This window comes from Colobus angolensis, unplaced genomic scaffold, assembly GCF_000951035.1.
Source record: "Colobus angolensis palliatus isolate OR3802 unplaced genomic scaffold, Cang.pa_1.0 Scaffold49, whole genome shotgun sequence".
In the NCBI taxonomy this organism is placed as follows: Eukaryota; Metazoa; Chordata; class Mammalia; order Primates; family Cercopithecidae; genus Colobus; species Colobus angolensis.
Window position 1 is genome coordinate 351,683 of NW_012118376.1, and position 13,261 is coordinate 364,943.

Below are 13,261 nucleotides of genomic sequence, written 5' to 3' on the forward strand. Positions count from 1 at the left end.
AATCAGGTGTTAGTCTCCTAAGGAGGACGCAACTTGGATGCCTCACGGGCACAGTTCACAACAGGGTTCACGCTCCTCTGAGATTCTAATGCCCCTGCTGATGTGACAGGAGGTGGAATTCAGGTGGTAATGCTCACAAGCCGCTGCTCACCTCCTGCTGTGTGGCCCGGATCCTAACAGGCCATGGATTGGTACAGGTCCGTGGCCCAGGGATTGAGGACCCTGACTTAAATGACTTGAATGTGTGCTTCTTGTGTGTTATGGGGGGTGTATCAAGTCAACATCAGGTAAGGCTATCTGCTGGGCTCTAGTTAATCTACTTCCATGTTTCACTGTAAAGCCTAATCCCTGCCTCCCCCCCCGCCATTTAAAAATTTTCCAATTTGGAAGTCAGCAATTCCAAACTTTGTGAATATTTACAAACTGAGAAAGTTCATTAATAGCACAAAGAAGGTTGCCATCAAAATTACGTCATAACAAACAGCACTCAGGAAGCGGCAGAAATACAGGCATGGATAGTCTCTGGATCCTGTTCTCCATGTTATAACTTGTCATAACAGATATACAACTTGCTATGGTCCTTCTATTTCAAATGAAGTGAAAATATGTACCACTGAAATTTTAAACAAACAAAATCAGGTTTAATTCAAATAAATATCCTTTATTAAAGAAAAAGAGGAATATTGTTAAAAGCACCAAAACTGTAGGTTGTTACATTGCATGTACAAGAGAAAGGTGATTGCAATACTTGGTGTACAAGTACTTAACTCTGAAGTCATGTGTAAAAAACATGAAATACAAAGCAATACAATTACAATGCAGAAAAGTTGCGCTAAAGAGCAAAAGGCAATGGTCAAAACAATTACTGGAGATTTCATGGTATTGCTATAAATGCTTGGTTTTTTCCTTTGTACTTTTAATACTTTAGAATGTTAATTGAACATATTTAAGTAATGTAAATTTGCAAGAGGTGGCATTTACAATACACTGTGCACACTGTCCATTTAATGTAATGGTATTAAAGCCATCCTTACAAGCCAAGCACAAGTGCTAGTGTTTTGCTTCTACCTTTTATTATATTGCACAAAGCTAGTAAATGTTGAATCAGTTTTCCATTAAAATTTTCATTTACCCAGAACCGATAAAAATCATGGCAGTCTCCTTAGCCCTAATGGGCAATTAATTATTCATGCAAAATAATGTGCAGCCTTTCATTTTTCATTAACTACATAGTATGGTTTCATACTTGGAAAGACATACAATACAATGAGAACTTCGATGAGACAATGGAGATTCTGTCAAAGCTAAAAAAGTCAGAAGTCATTGTATGGGTTGCATCATTTACCCCTCTTGGTTCACAAATGAAGGAGAAATGCCACCTAGTGATTTTGCAGACTTCTTAAAACCAGTATCATTAGTATTGGGAAAAGCTGGAATAACTTGTTACACCCTTTGATAGCTACCCGTAGAACATGCAAGTAAAAAAAAAAAATCCCCAAATTTCCCTTTCAAGGTCTTTCCTACCCACCAACTCCCCCAAATTTAGCCACTCTTAGTGTACCTAATTAAAAACAACAAAAAACACCAGCTAAAAACAAAACTTTCCCCTAACCCGCAAAATAAATGACTGCTTTGAGATTCAGTGTGAAATAACATTCATCAATTATTTAACAAGTCAACCTCAGAGGTATTTTCTGTACATGCCCCTTACAGTGGCATAATGTCTCTGCAGAAGGGGAGAGACAGTATAAATTTGGAATTCAATCAATTAAATCCTACAATTGCCAAGTTGTACATTTACTGTGGGCAAAACATAGAAAACTTTACAATAAACACATCTTGAGAATAACCCAATGAGGAAACTTTTCATACATTCACACATACAAATGCACACACTCGCCGAATCCAGACTCCCTCCCGCCTTTACAAACCCTTTGCTTACATAACACAGTTTAGGCAGCAATATAAACTCACTTTGTAGGAAAACTTTTAAATTACACTATATCGGATAAAAAATACCATTGCTTCATTTTACAAAGCAATTAAGCAGTGACCCTTCTCAATGTGCTTTAACTAAAGAGCACTTTGCAGCAAAGTTCAGAAATTACTGAATTGTTCAGTAGCACTAATAGATGCAACATGCTCTAACAGTAAGGTGCTTCCACTTTCTCACCCCTCTTCCATCTGAAATAAATCTTGCTGGTCACTCCTCTAAGCATAGCTCTTTTTCTATGCTAAACAGTAAGTGGGAAATAGAATCTGTTTAAAATGCACACTTAATTTTTTGTTACCATTTACATTTAGTGCAATAATTAGGTAAAACTTAAGGTTTCTGCTTTCATTATCAAATGGCTGCATTTTAACAATGTGCCTGCAACAGTTTTGAAATGTCTTACAGCTGTTCATTTTTTATAAGTAACCTGGTAAAGTGTATGAAATTTCAACTCCCTGATAGAGGCCTTAAGGACCCAATAGTACTTTTTACACATTGGTATCTGATGTTAGGTTTGTAATACTTCAATAATAAAGCTGAAAAAAAACCCAAAAAACCTTGTATTTAGTGAACAAAAAGCTTTGCCTAGGCTAAAAGCATTGACTTAAATTTATACAAACACACTCATGTGACTGTAACTTAAAAATGGTGTCTTAGGGAATGTGTAACATTAAATTGTATTAATTGTATACTGATCGCATCCCAAACAGAGAATGCTGCCCATTAGTTTTTGTTTCACTGATTTAAGAATTTTAATTCTTAGTGTCTTACAATGGCCCAAGTATGCTTTGCAACTTGACACACATTCTGTGACAAAGTAGCCATGCCATGTGTTACCAAATATTACTACATAGTTCAACTTTGTGGAAACAATTGTTTTTCCTCATTATATAAAGTAAAAGTGCCGAAAATTATGTTCTGGTTTTGTGTTATGAGAAAAGCTCTATATTTCTATTCTATTACAGCTGTGTCTAGGACTCTCCTTTTAAAAAATGCATCACAGAAATATTTCAGTTTCACAATGAAGAATTAAGGAATGATTGTTTTTATGGTGCTCACAAACTCAATAAGCCTATACAATACAAGCAAAACCATTATTCATCTTTTAAAAGATCCTTTTTAGCCAGGCATTCCTCATACTGCTGTAATCTACACAAGGATTTGCAATCATTAAGAATACCTTTCCTACACATGCTACATTGGTTATAATTTTGGGTGCATTAGGAGCCATTTGAAATTGACAGTCAAGTGGGCAGTAACAATCTCAAAACATCCCAAACTCATTTACTTGTTTTCCCTATTTTAAATGCATTGCAGTTGAGACCAGATTGGCAAATTAACTTCTAAATTGATTCAGCATGAGCCAGCAGCTGCTTGTGGATACAGAAATCATATATTAACAGAAATGTGTCAAATATTTTGAAGCACATAAAAAGTATGGACAAGTTTGGAACTGGAAATGTGAGCATCTAAAGTACCATCATAACTAAATATACACATATATAGTATTAAGGCTGAAGATCCTCATTTTATTAGAGGCAAGAAAAAAGGGCATTTAACCAGGTTTACATAATTTTTGTTAGGTTCTGAAGCTACTTTAAGATTAACAGGGGGTTCCACTGGTAATGTCATCTTGATGGACAAGTAAGACTCTAGTTATTTGAAATTTTATTATCATTCATGAGTAACTCCAAAGGTTTCTGACCTGCAATCATTTGAAATTGTGTAGAAGCAGGAACCTGCACCTTAAGGCAAGGAAATGGGTGTGTTGGAAAGTTATTTACAAGAGAATGGGCATAGCTGGCTGCCAACAATACTCTGCTTTAACCTCCTGCTCTTCCAAGTGTGAGGTGACTCTCATGGAGCACTGTAACAGGATGGGTTGAGAGAATTGTAGATGCATCCATGAGGCTGAGTGGAGTTCTGTACACCCTCCACCCTCCAGTCTTTGCTAGAGACCTACTATTACAGCACACTCTGGAAGACAGACCACAGGACACATGTATAAATGAGCCTATTTTATAATAGAATCCCAAAACTAAAAGGGTAGCAAATTCCCTCTCAAGATATGAACGTTCCAGGGTTTTTGGTTAAATTAACACTACATGTGTCTATATTTTTCTGAATTTGAATAAATGAAAAAAAGTAATGAACAAGCACCCAAAGAACTGGATATATGAAATGTTGACACATGGGTACGTAAAAATTGGATAGCATAAAATTGATACATGATTTTGTAAAGGTTTGCAAATTTGCTTTATCTTTTTCAAATATATTAATATAACCAATCACTCTTTGGGTTAAGAAATATGCTTTAATATTTTACCAAGGGCAAATAGGACACTATCACCACTCCATGATGTTGAAGTTTCCATATTACATCTGTATTTCTAATCTTTCCAGACAAGATGTGGGAATAGTGTGGGAACTAAAACCAATGTATTACGAAGATGCTGCAGAGAAGCTCCTAGTCTCATCAATAAATGTATTACTAACATTTAAATAAAAGATTTTGTCAGGCTGGGCACAGAGGCTCACGCCTGTAATCCTAGCACTTCAGGAGGCCGAGGCCGGCAGCTTGCTTGATTTCAGAAGTTCAAGACCAGCGTGGGCAACATGGCAAAACCCTGTCTCTACAAAAAATACAAAAATTAGCTGGGTCATGGTGGCATGTGCCTGTTTTGTTTTGAAATAATAAAAAAATTTTGTCTTACATAACCTGTTGCCAGAAAATTTTCTCCCTAATTATTTTCAAGAAAACACTTTAAAATAACAAAGTGTGAGCATTTCTTTTTTCTCCAGGAATACCAATTCATATACAATCTGGGCTTTTGCTCCAGTACTGCTTTCTGGGTTTAGGCCCGAGAATTGTCTTAAAAGAAATAAAGTTCTTTTTGGTATTTTATTTCTTAACTCCCTCCACAGACAGGCCAAGATCTGCTTATGCACAATTGTATGTACAGGGTACTGCACAGAGTCCAACGATCTACATGTATTCAAGCCCATGACAATCCTGCTGACAATCCGGAACATATCAATGTGTCCTTCAGGACTCCATCGCAGCCAAAATCAGCACCTAAAGCTGTGTATAAGTGTAAAATTTTAGTGACAATAACAAAGGCATTCTCCCAAAATTCCATTCAGTGCATGTGAAGATGGTGAAATGCCAGCCATGGAGACTTGTCTGCTTGTCTACTTTCTATCTTTGTAGAGCACATGCTTTTCACTGTGGAGCATAAAAATAAAAACTTAAAATGGTGGTTTGTAAAAAGAGTTAAGATCTGTATCCCTATTACTGAACCTTGATTTTTGATTCTCAATAGGAAAGTCATGTCAGTCATAGCAATCAAGCAATAGTTCACACAAAATAAAAATAATTTGAAATATTATCAAAGTATTGCCTCCCATAAGCAAGGATGCACATAAAATTCAAACTATTATAAATTCAGAAATATGAAGAGTGATTTAAAAGCATGGAAACTTCAAAACCTTACAAAGTATAAGACTCCTAAAAATATGCCATGTTAAATGTATCATGTTGTGAACATATTAATAGATGTATCTCCATGCAGCTTTTCAGATGTTGCTGAACATCTTTATGAAAAATCCTTTGGAAATGAGTAATGTGGACATTTCAGGTGTATTTCCATCTGATTTTAATTCCTGACTTACAGCTATCATGATTAACTTTTTCAGAGTGTCATAGTATTTAACATAAGCTGATATGGAAGAAGCTATTTTTTCAGATGACTTTTCAGTGCACCGAAAGATGGTTCGCAAAGCAGTCCCAATACAGCTCACCGTAGATCTCAACCCAGTGTTCTTCCAACTTACAGCAAGCCCTAGCTTAACTGGCCATTACATGGATGTAAATAGGTGGATGGAAGGAGAATGTGCTTAAAAAACAGAAATCTCCAGAAGGCCTTTTCTTCATTGCAGTCAGGAACATTGCACATGTAAAATTCATGTTAACCATCATCTATTGGAATGACTGGAAAGTGATAACCTGCCAATTGTGCTTCCTTTCTTCACACCACTGAACCAATGCACTTTGGATCTAATGTTATCCAACTGAGGAACCAAGTGCTTAAACTGTTATTTTCCAAAAGAATCAGAACCAATCTTGAATGATATTTTTCTTCTGTTATGTCACCTGTTTACAAACAAAATAATACAGACCATTAAAAAAAGATGACCCTTTAAAGATACAGTGTATTTATGTTCCCTCAAAAAGTGTACAAAAGACATTTTTTACAAAAGGCCATGGTATTCTTAAAGCAGCAAAAATGAAAACAAAATAATCTAAATACAGATTTTGATCATGTTTAAAAGACTCTTAGATTTTCATTTTTATTCTTTTTACTCTAACACTGTATCAAAACTATATACTAAAAAGGTAAATTCAGTCTAAACTATTTGCCTCATAAACTGCTAGTAGAGTAAGAACAATTAAATGGTGTCTTTAAAATGCAGTAGAAACTGTTTTTGTTAGATTGACATTTAGAGGACAGGATTAACACCAGTCTTTAAATGGATACTTCACTTGGGCATTTTATTGAAAAGTGTTGTGCTTAAGATCTATGGGGCTTACCCACAGTACAGGAGCATTTATATAAAAGACAAACTCATCAGATAAAAGCTGACAGGAACATGAATAAAGTACCAACTTAATACAGCTCTGCTTTTCTAATACTGTAGCTACATGTGGCTAATGAGCACTTGATATGTGTCTAGTGTGACTGATTTAGTTTGATTTCAATCCAGTTTGATTTAAAAATCTAAAACAGTAAATAGTATTTTTCCATTAAATACAATTTTACTGTTTTGGTAGGACATTTCTTGTTAAGAATCAAATACTTAGCATTCAAATTGAGATGTGCTACTAGTATATACAAAAAATACACTGAATTTTGAAGACTTAATATGAAAAAAAAAGAAATAGAAAGCCATGTCCTAGGTTTTTAATGTTGATTGTGTGTTGAAGGATATTACTTTGGCTACATTGTGTCAAATAAAATATTACAAACATCAGTTTCACATGTTCCTTTTCATTTTTGATGTGACTAGTGGACATTTTAAAATTACATGTCTCAAACTATATTTCTTTTGAACTGCACTGCTATAGTTACTTTAGAAGACTCCTACAGGGGCCCAGCACAGTGGCTCACGCCTGTAATCCCAGCACTTTGGGAAGCTGAGGAGGGTGGATCAGGAGTTCGAAATCAGTCTGGCCAACATGGTGAAACCCGTCTCTACTAAAACTTCAAAAAAATTAGCTGGGTACGGTGGTGCGCCTGTAATCCCAGCTTGAACCTGGGAGATGGAGATTGCAGTGAGCCGATATGGCGCCACTGCACTCCAACCTGGCTGACACAGTGAGACTCCATCTCGGAAAAAAAAAAGAAGACTCTCACAGGAAACAAACTAGAAGCTTATTTATTTATTGAGACAGGTTTCCTCCTGCCTCATCCTCCCAAGTAGTTGGGACTACAGGTGTGAGCCACCATGCCCAGCTACTTTTTGTGTTTTTGGTAGAGATGCGTTTTGTCATGTTGCCAGGCTAGTCTTGAACTCCTGGGCTGAAGTCATCCACCCACCCCCAGCCTCCCAAAGTGCTGCAGAATTACCGGCCTGCAACTTAAAAGTCCACACCCAGCCTGAAACTTATTTTAAATCTCTATGTAATTACACACATTTTAAGAAATTTCCTTGAACACGACTACGGCTATCTCTGGAAAGAGAAGAGTTTCAGAGAGGAATGAACAGGGCAAAACAAGGGACCTTCATTACCTACTTTATGAATATTCAAGAAATTACCTCTTAAAACAAAAGTATATAAGTACATTAATGACAAAATTACAATCAGGAAATCTGGCCAGGCACAGAAGCCTGTTAATCCCAGCACTTAGGGAGGCAGAAGCAGGCAGATCACCCGAGATCAGGAGTTCGAGACCAGCCTGGCCAACATGGTGAAACCCCGTCTCTACAAAAATATAAAAATTATCTGGGAGTAGTAACACGTGCCTATAATCCCAGCTACTCAGGAGGCTGAGGCAGGAGAATTGCTTGAATCGTGAGGTGGAGGCTGCAGTGAGTTGAGATCACACCATTGCACTCCAGCTTGGGCAACAAGAGTGAAATTCCGTCTCGAAGAAAGAAAAAAAGAAAAAAAGAAAAAAAAAAGAGAGATCTAATAAATTAATGGGAAATACAAATTGCAGTAAAGCCTTTTTAGCCATTTATAGATAAAAAGTTCACAGCCTTTCAGTCTCCACGATCACAAGGTAGTGATACACAGCTACTTCATCACTGCCTAATCAGTTCATACTAGTCTATGGTTTGCTTCTGAGGTAGCACACATTTAGTAAAGGGTGACTTTGCAGATTTCCAAGCTCATATATTTTCTAAGTGTCTCACTGTTTCTCTCTCAACATTGTACCACATATTCCAGCCATCAACAGTCTCCCACATACCCGAAAACAGTTTTAAGCAATTTTCAAAGTGGTATACACCATGTACCATGTTCTTAACATCTGATACTAAGGCTAAATTAGTAGCCAGAAGCTATGAGTAACATCCCAGTCACTTGAGTATACAAAATGCTGATGCAATGTCTAGGGTTAGGCAGGATATGGTGGGATGGGAGAAGACAGTCAAGGATAGGCTGACTTGAGCAGCTGCTGGTGTGCTGTGAATGGGCCACTGTGGACCATCTGTAATGAAACAGCTAAACACACATTTATGTGAAGGTCCAGCTGTGGAATTAGTGCACAGATGGCAGTTTTAGGCACAAGCTTAAGCAGCTTCCTGAGAAGCTACAGCAGAAGAAGACAACACATGGTAGCAAGAACTGTAAAGTGGGAGACAACCTACAAATATCCACTATGGAAGAGATTCCCAGTCAGACACACCTGAGAGTCTAGACATTCACACACTGATATGTGTGTGTGTGTGTGTGTGTGTCTGTCTATCTATCTATCTATCTATCTATCCCTTTACAAAGCATAGTGGACATACGTATAAGCAAAAATAACTCGAAGTTACTTTGGGATCCAAAAACAGTAAGTCATACAAAGTGAGTGTTACATGTAACTATATACATAATGGAAAAAAGACAGGATAATGCTACTACTGAATGTTGGCTGAATCATGGTAAATGTAATATTACCCTTTTTAAGTGATTGATTGATGCAGATGCTGATGGGGAGGGGTACAGTGGAGAGGTACTAGAGGAATGAACCCAAACCCAAAGGAACAGGTGAAACTGCTTTCAGTAATATTTTACCTAATATAACTAATAGAATCTTTCAATATGTAATCAATTGTTTAAAACGTGACATACATTACATTTTTGTATTATGTCTTCAAAATCTAGATGTGTACTTGCATATACATTAGATCTACTCAGAATTCTTTTTTTGGGGGCCAGGCATGGTGGCTCACACCTGTAATCCCAGCACTTTGGGAGGCTGAGGTGGGCAGATCATTTGAGGTCAGGAGTTTGAGACCAGCCTGGCTAAGATGGTGAAACCCTATCTCTACTAAAAATACAAAAAAAAGAGCCAGGCGTCATGGCAGGCGCCTGTAATCCCAGCTACTCGGGAGGCTGAGGCACAAGATTCACTTGAACCCAGGAGGCGGAGCTTGCAGTGAGCCGAGATTGTGTCACTGCACTTTACCCTGGGTGAGAGAGTGAGACCCTGTCAAAAAAACATTTTTTTTCTTTGTTGTTCTAAAGGATTCTTAAGGACAGAATGTTCATTTTTAATAAGCTCCCCAAGTTAATTCTTATGATCAAACATGTTTTAAGAATTATTATGCTAATTGGGGCAACCATAGGGAGACCCTGTCTCTACAAAAAAATAAAAAATTTAGCCCAGCACAGTGGCATGTGTCTGGAGTCCCAGCTACTTGGGATGCTGGAGCCCAGAAGATTGAGGCTGCAGTGAGCCATGAACGTGCCACTGCACTCCAGCCTGAGCAACAGAGAGAGACTGTGTCTCTAAAATAAAAAAAGAAATTCAACAAAAAGAATTCACAGGGCTAACACATAAATTAATTATTCCTTTACTTATTCCCTTCTAGGACTCGTCTTCCCACTTTGGTGAATGTTTGAAGCCCAGAGAAACATATTCCATCAAGAAAGAATAATAATTAATAGAATATGTTTGTATACTCTATAAATTTTATACAAATTACATTTCAGTTACCATCGTTATAAATTCGATATACTATTTAATTTATACCATGTTATCTTTACTGATTTATATATTTGGTATAATCTGTGCCATATTACGCTATAATTAGCTTATTAAAATGTAGTCGACTATAGCTCTCTATTATATTAGGAGAATGCTACATGTGTAACCAAAGAGAATCTTAATATGTACAGGAGTATTCATTAGATATGTAGGTAATTTTTATATAATGATACCTGCAAATTTATCTAGATAATACAGTAATTGTGACAGGTGTAAGTAGTTTTTTTAAGGGTTTAGAAAGTTAAATAATCAGACAATACAACAATTTTTCCAGATTGATCTTAGAAAACTCCTTTGAGGTCAGCTAACATGACATCAAAATTGAGTATGCATAACAGTTTGTTACTGAAATACTTTGTCAGAAAAGCCTTTTCTTTAAAAAAAAAAAAAAAAAAAAGATTGATTTCTTTTTACAGATGGGTTATCGCTATATTGCCCAGGCTGGATTTGAACGCCTGGGCTCAAGAGATCCTCATGCCTCAGCCTCTGAGTAACTGGGACTACAGAAGCGAACCATTGAACCTGGAAAGCCTGTTGTTTTTTTTTTTCAGACTGAGTCTCACTTCTGTTGCCCAGGGCAGTGGTACGATCTCAGCTCACTGCAACCTCCACCTCCCAGGTTCAAGGGATTCTCTTGCCTCAGCCTCCCAAGTAGCTGGGATTACAGATTCCTGACACCACACCTGGCTAATTTTTGTATTTTTAGTAGAGAAGAGGTTTCACCATGTTGGCCAGGCTAGTCTTGAACTCCTGACCTCAAGTGATCTGCCTGCTTCGGCTTCCCAAAGTGCTAGGATTATAGGTGTGAGCCATCGTGCCAGGCCCTTTTCTGTTTTTTGTTTTTTTTTTTAGGGCAAGAATGAGACTGTCACTTTACTTGTAATTACAGCTGTATGGCAGAAATTTTTAATGAGGAGAACATTTTAAAAAATCATATTTACATAGCAATAATCATTACGTTTCTAGAAACTACAATATTAAGTAAAACCTGAAGTTCACAAATTTGGGCTATAAAACAAACGATATGCCTCAGGCTCAATAAAAAATACCCCAAACCTCATCATCCAATTTAAAACCTGTATTACTGAATGCTACTAAAGACAATAGGGTCATTTACTTGTTAGTTCTCCCAGTCTGTGCAAGGCAAAGCCTCCTCTTCGTCCTCTGACTCTGGGGATGCTTCTTTAATTCTTCTAAGAGCTTCATGGATGCTCCGTGTTAGAGGGTCTGTATCGGGTAGAAGTGTGAAGGATTCTCTCAAAACATCCTTCTGTACCTTCTTCAATTTTACCCCTTTCCTTATTTGTGCCAAGATATTATTACTATCATCTTCATCAGGAAAAGGAGGCAGAGTTCGCTGTTCAACCTTTTTCAGATGAAAACTACCACGCTTCAAGGAGGCTAGCACCTCATCCATTGGTGAGCTCACTTTGGAAAATGAAACAGAAGAGTATTACAGTTAGGATTGCACTTAATTAGAATGAAACTGTATAACCTCTACTGTTTGCAACTGTGAAAGCACAGGACGCTGAAACACCATCTACAAAACGGATCGTGAAATGTGTGCAGAAGGTGACCAGAACACAAGGGATTCTAATTATCCTTCTTTTTAGAAAATCCCAAGACCCAATCCATGGTGGGTACTATTGGTATTCCTATCATTTCCTATATGAGAGAAGTGACCAGATTGGGAACTGGGAGGTGGTCTTAGTAGTATTATGGGTGCGATTCCCAAAGGATTTCCATATTGCAGTTGCTCCACCCAAATTCAGTTACACATTTTACTTTTAAAAATTACATTTTTGTTCATTATGGAGACTGTGCTTTTTTCATTTAGTTGTTTTACATGTGAAATCCTACTCAGATTATATCAAGAAATGTTTTATAGAATGGTCCTTCAGATTAAAATGTAATAGACAAGTAATATGTAACATTTATATAATGTTCTCCCTGTGCAAAATGCAAATTCCTTAAAGGCAAAAGGCAAGGGTTATTCTCTGCTCTTTTTAGAAATAATTTTTTTTTTTTTTTTTGAGGCGGAGTCTCGCTCTGTCGCCCGGACTGGAGTGCAGTGGCCGGATCTCAGCTCACTGCAAGCTCCGCCTCCCGGGTTTACGCCATTCTCCTGCCTCAGCCTCCGAGTAGCTGGGACTACAGGCGCCCACCACCTCGCCCGGCTAGTTTTTGTATTTTTAGTAGAGACGGGGTTTCACCGTGTTAGCCAGGATGGTCTCGATCTCCTGACCTCGTGATCCGCCCGTCTCGGCCTCCCAAAGTGCTGGGATTACAGGCTTGAGCCACCGTGCCCGGCCAGAAATAATTTTATTTGTGCTTGAATATCTCATAACAAAAAAAAAAAGAAAAAAATAGTAACCTTATTGAGGTACATCTGTCACGTTGTAAGCTGAACAGATCACTCCCTATTCTTCTCTGCTTCTTTATACAAATACGCACAAGTCCTCAACAAATGTTACATGATCCTGCCAATGTCTTCCCTGTGGTGACAGTCCTGACCAGATAGCTTACCCTTTCTGATGAGTAATTTTTAAAAAATCTCAGGTTTAAAATCAAATTTTTTTTCCCTAACACAAAAGGAGCCATCCATTATACATTACCAAACATGTATGTATCACTTTAGAAGATGTTTTTAAAACATGCCTAACAGCTCAAGAAGGCATACATTTCTGTGTACTTTATGCATTTGTAGATGTGAGTTAGTAAGAATTGTCCTCTAGTGTGACTTTGAAAACCTGTTTACTATCAAATAATGTTCAAAAATAAAATGTTTTAAGTTTTGCAACGTCAAAAAATACATAGTTTTTTACTATGCCTGATGTCATACAACAGATGGACCATGAAAATATCTTGCCGTACCTCTCCTCCTCTGCAAACCTTCAGCAGTCTTTCTGAGCTTCTTCCGTGCACTGACCAGCTGGCTGCTGTCAAAGAGGTGTGCTGAGGGGGCACTGGCTGACTTTGGGATCCTCTTCTCATTCCCCTCCTTTCT

The 13,261-nt window shown here is 37.5% G+C and overlaps 1 protein-coding gene across 1 annotated transcript in view; it reads right to left on the reverse strand.

Annotated features, from left to right (window-relative positions):
- Nucleotides 1-1,542: 1,542 nt before the first annotated feature.
- JMY (junction mediating and regulatory protein, p53 cofactor) overlaps nucleotides 1,543-13,261 on the reverse strand; it is a 105,415-nt gene continuing 93,696 nt past the window's right edge. Inside the window, exons 10-12 of the mRNA XM_011959206.1 lie at nucleotides 13,129-13,261; nucleotides 11,372-11,682; nucleotides 1,543-6,146 (exon numbers count right to left, since the gene is read on the reverse strand). The exon at nucleotides 13,129-13,261 is cut by the window's right edge and continues 46 nt beyond it. Coding sequence (XP_011814596.1) covers nucleotides 11,375-11,682; nucleotides 13,129-13,261 — 441 coding nt within the window. The 3' untranslated portion in view covers nucleotides 1,543-6,146; nucleotides 11,372-11,374. The remainder of the gene's footprint in view (nucleotides 6,147-11,371; nucleotides 11,683-13,128) is intronic.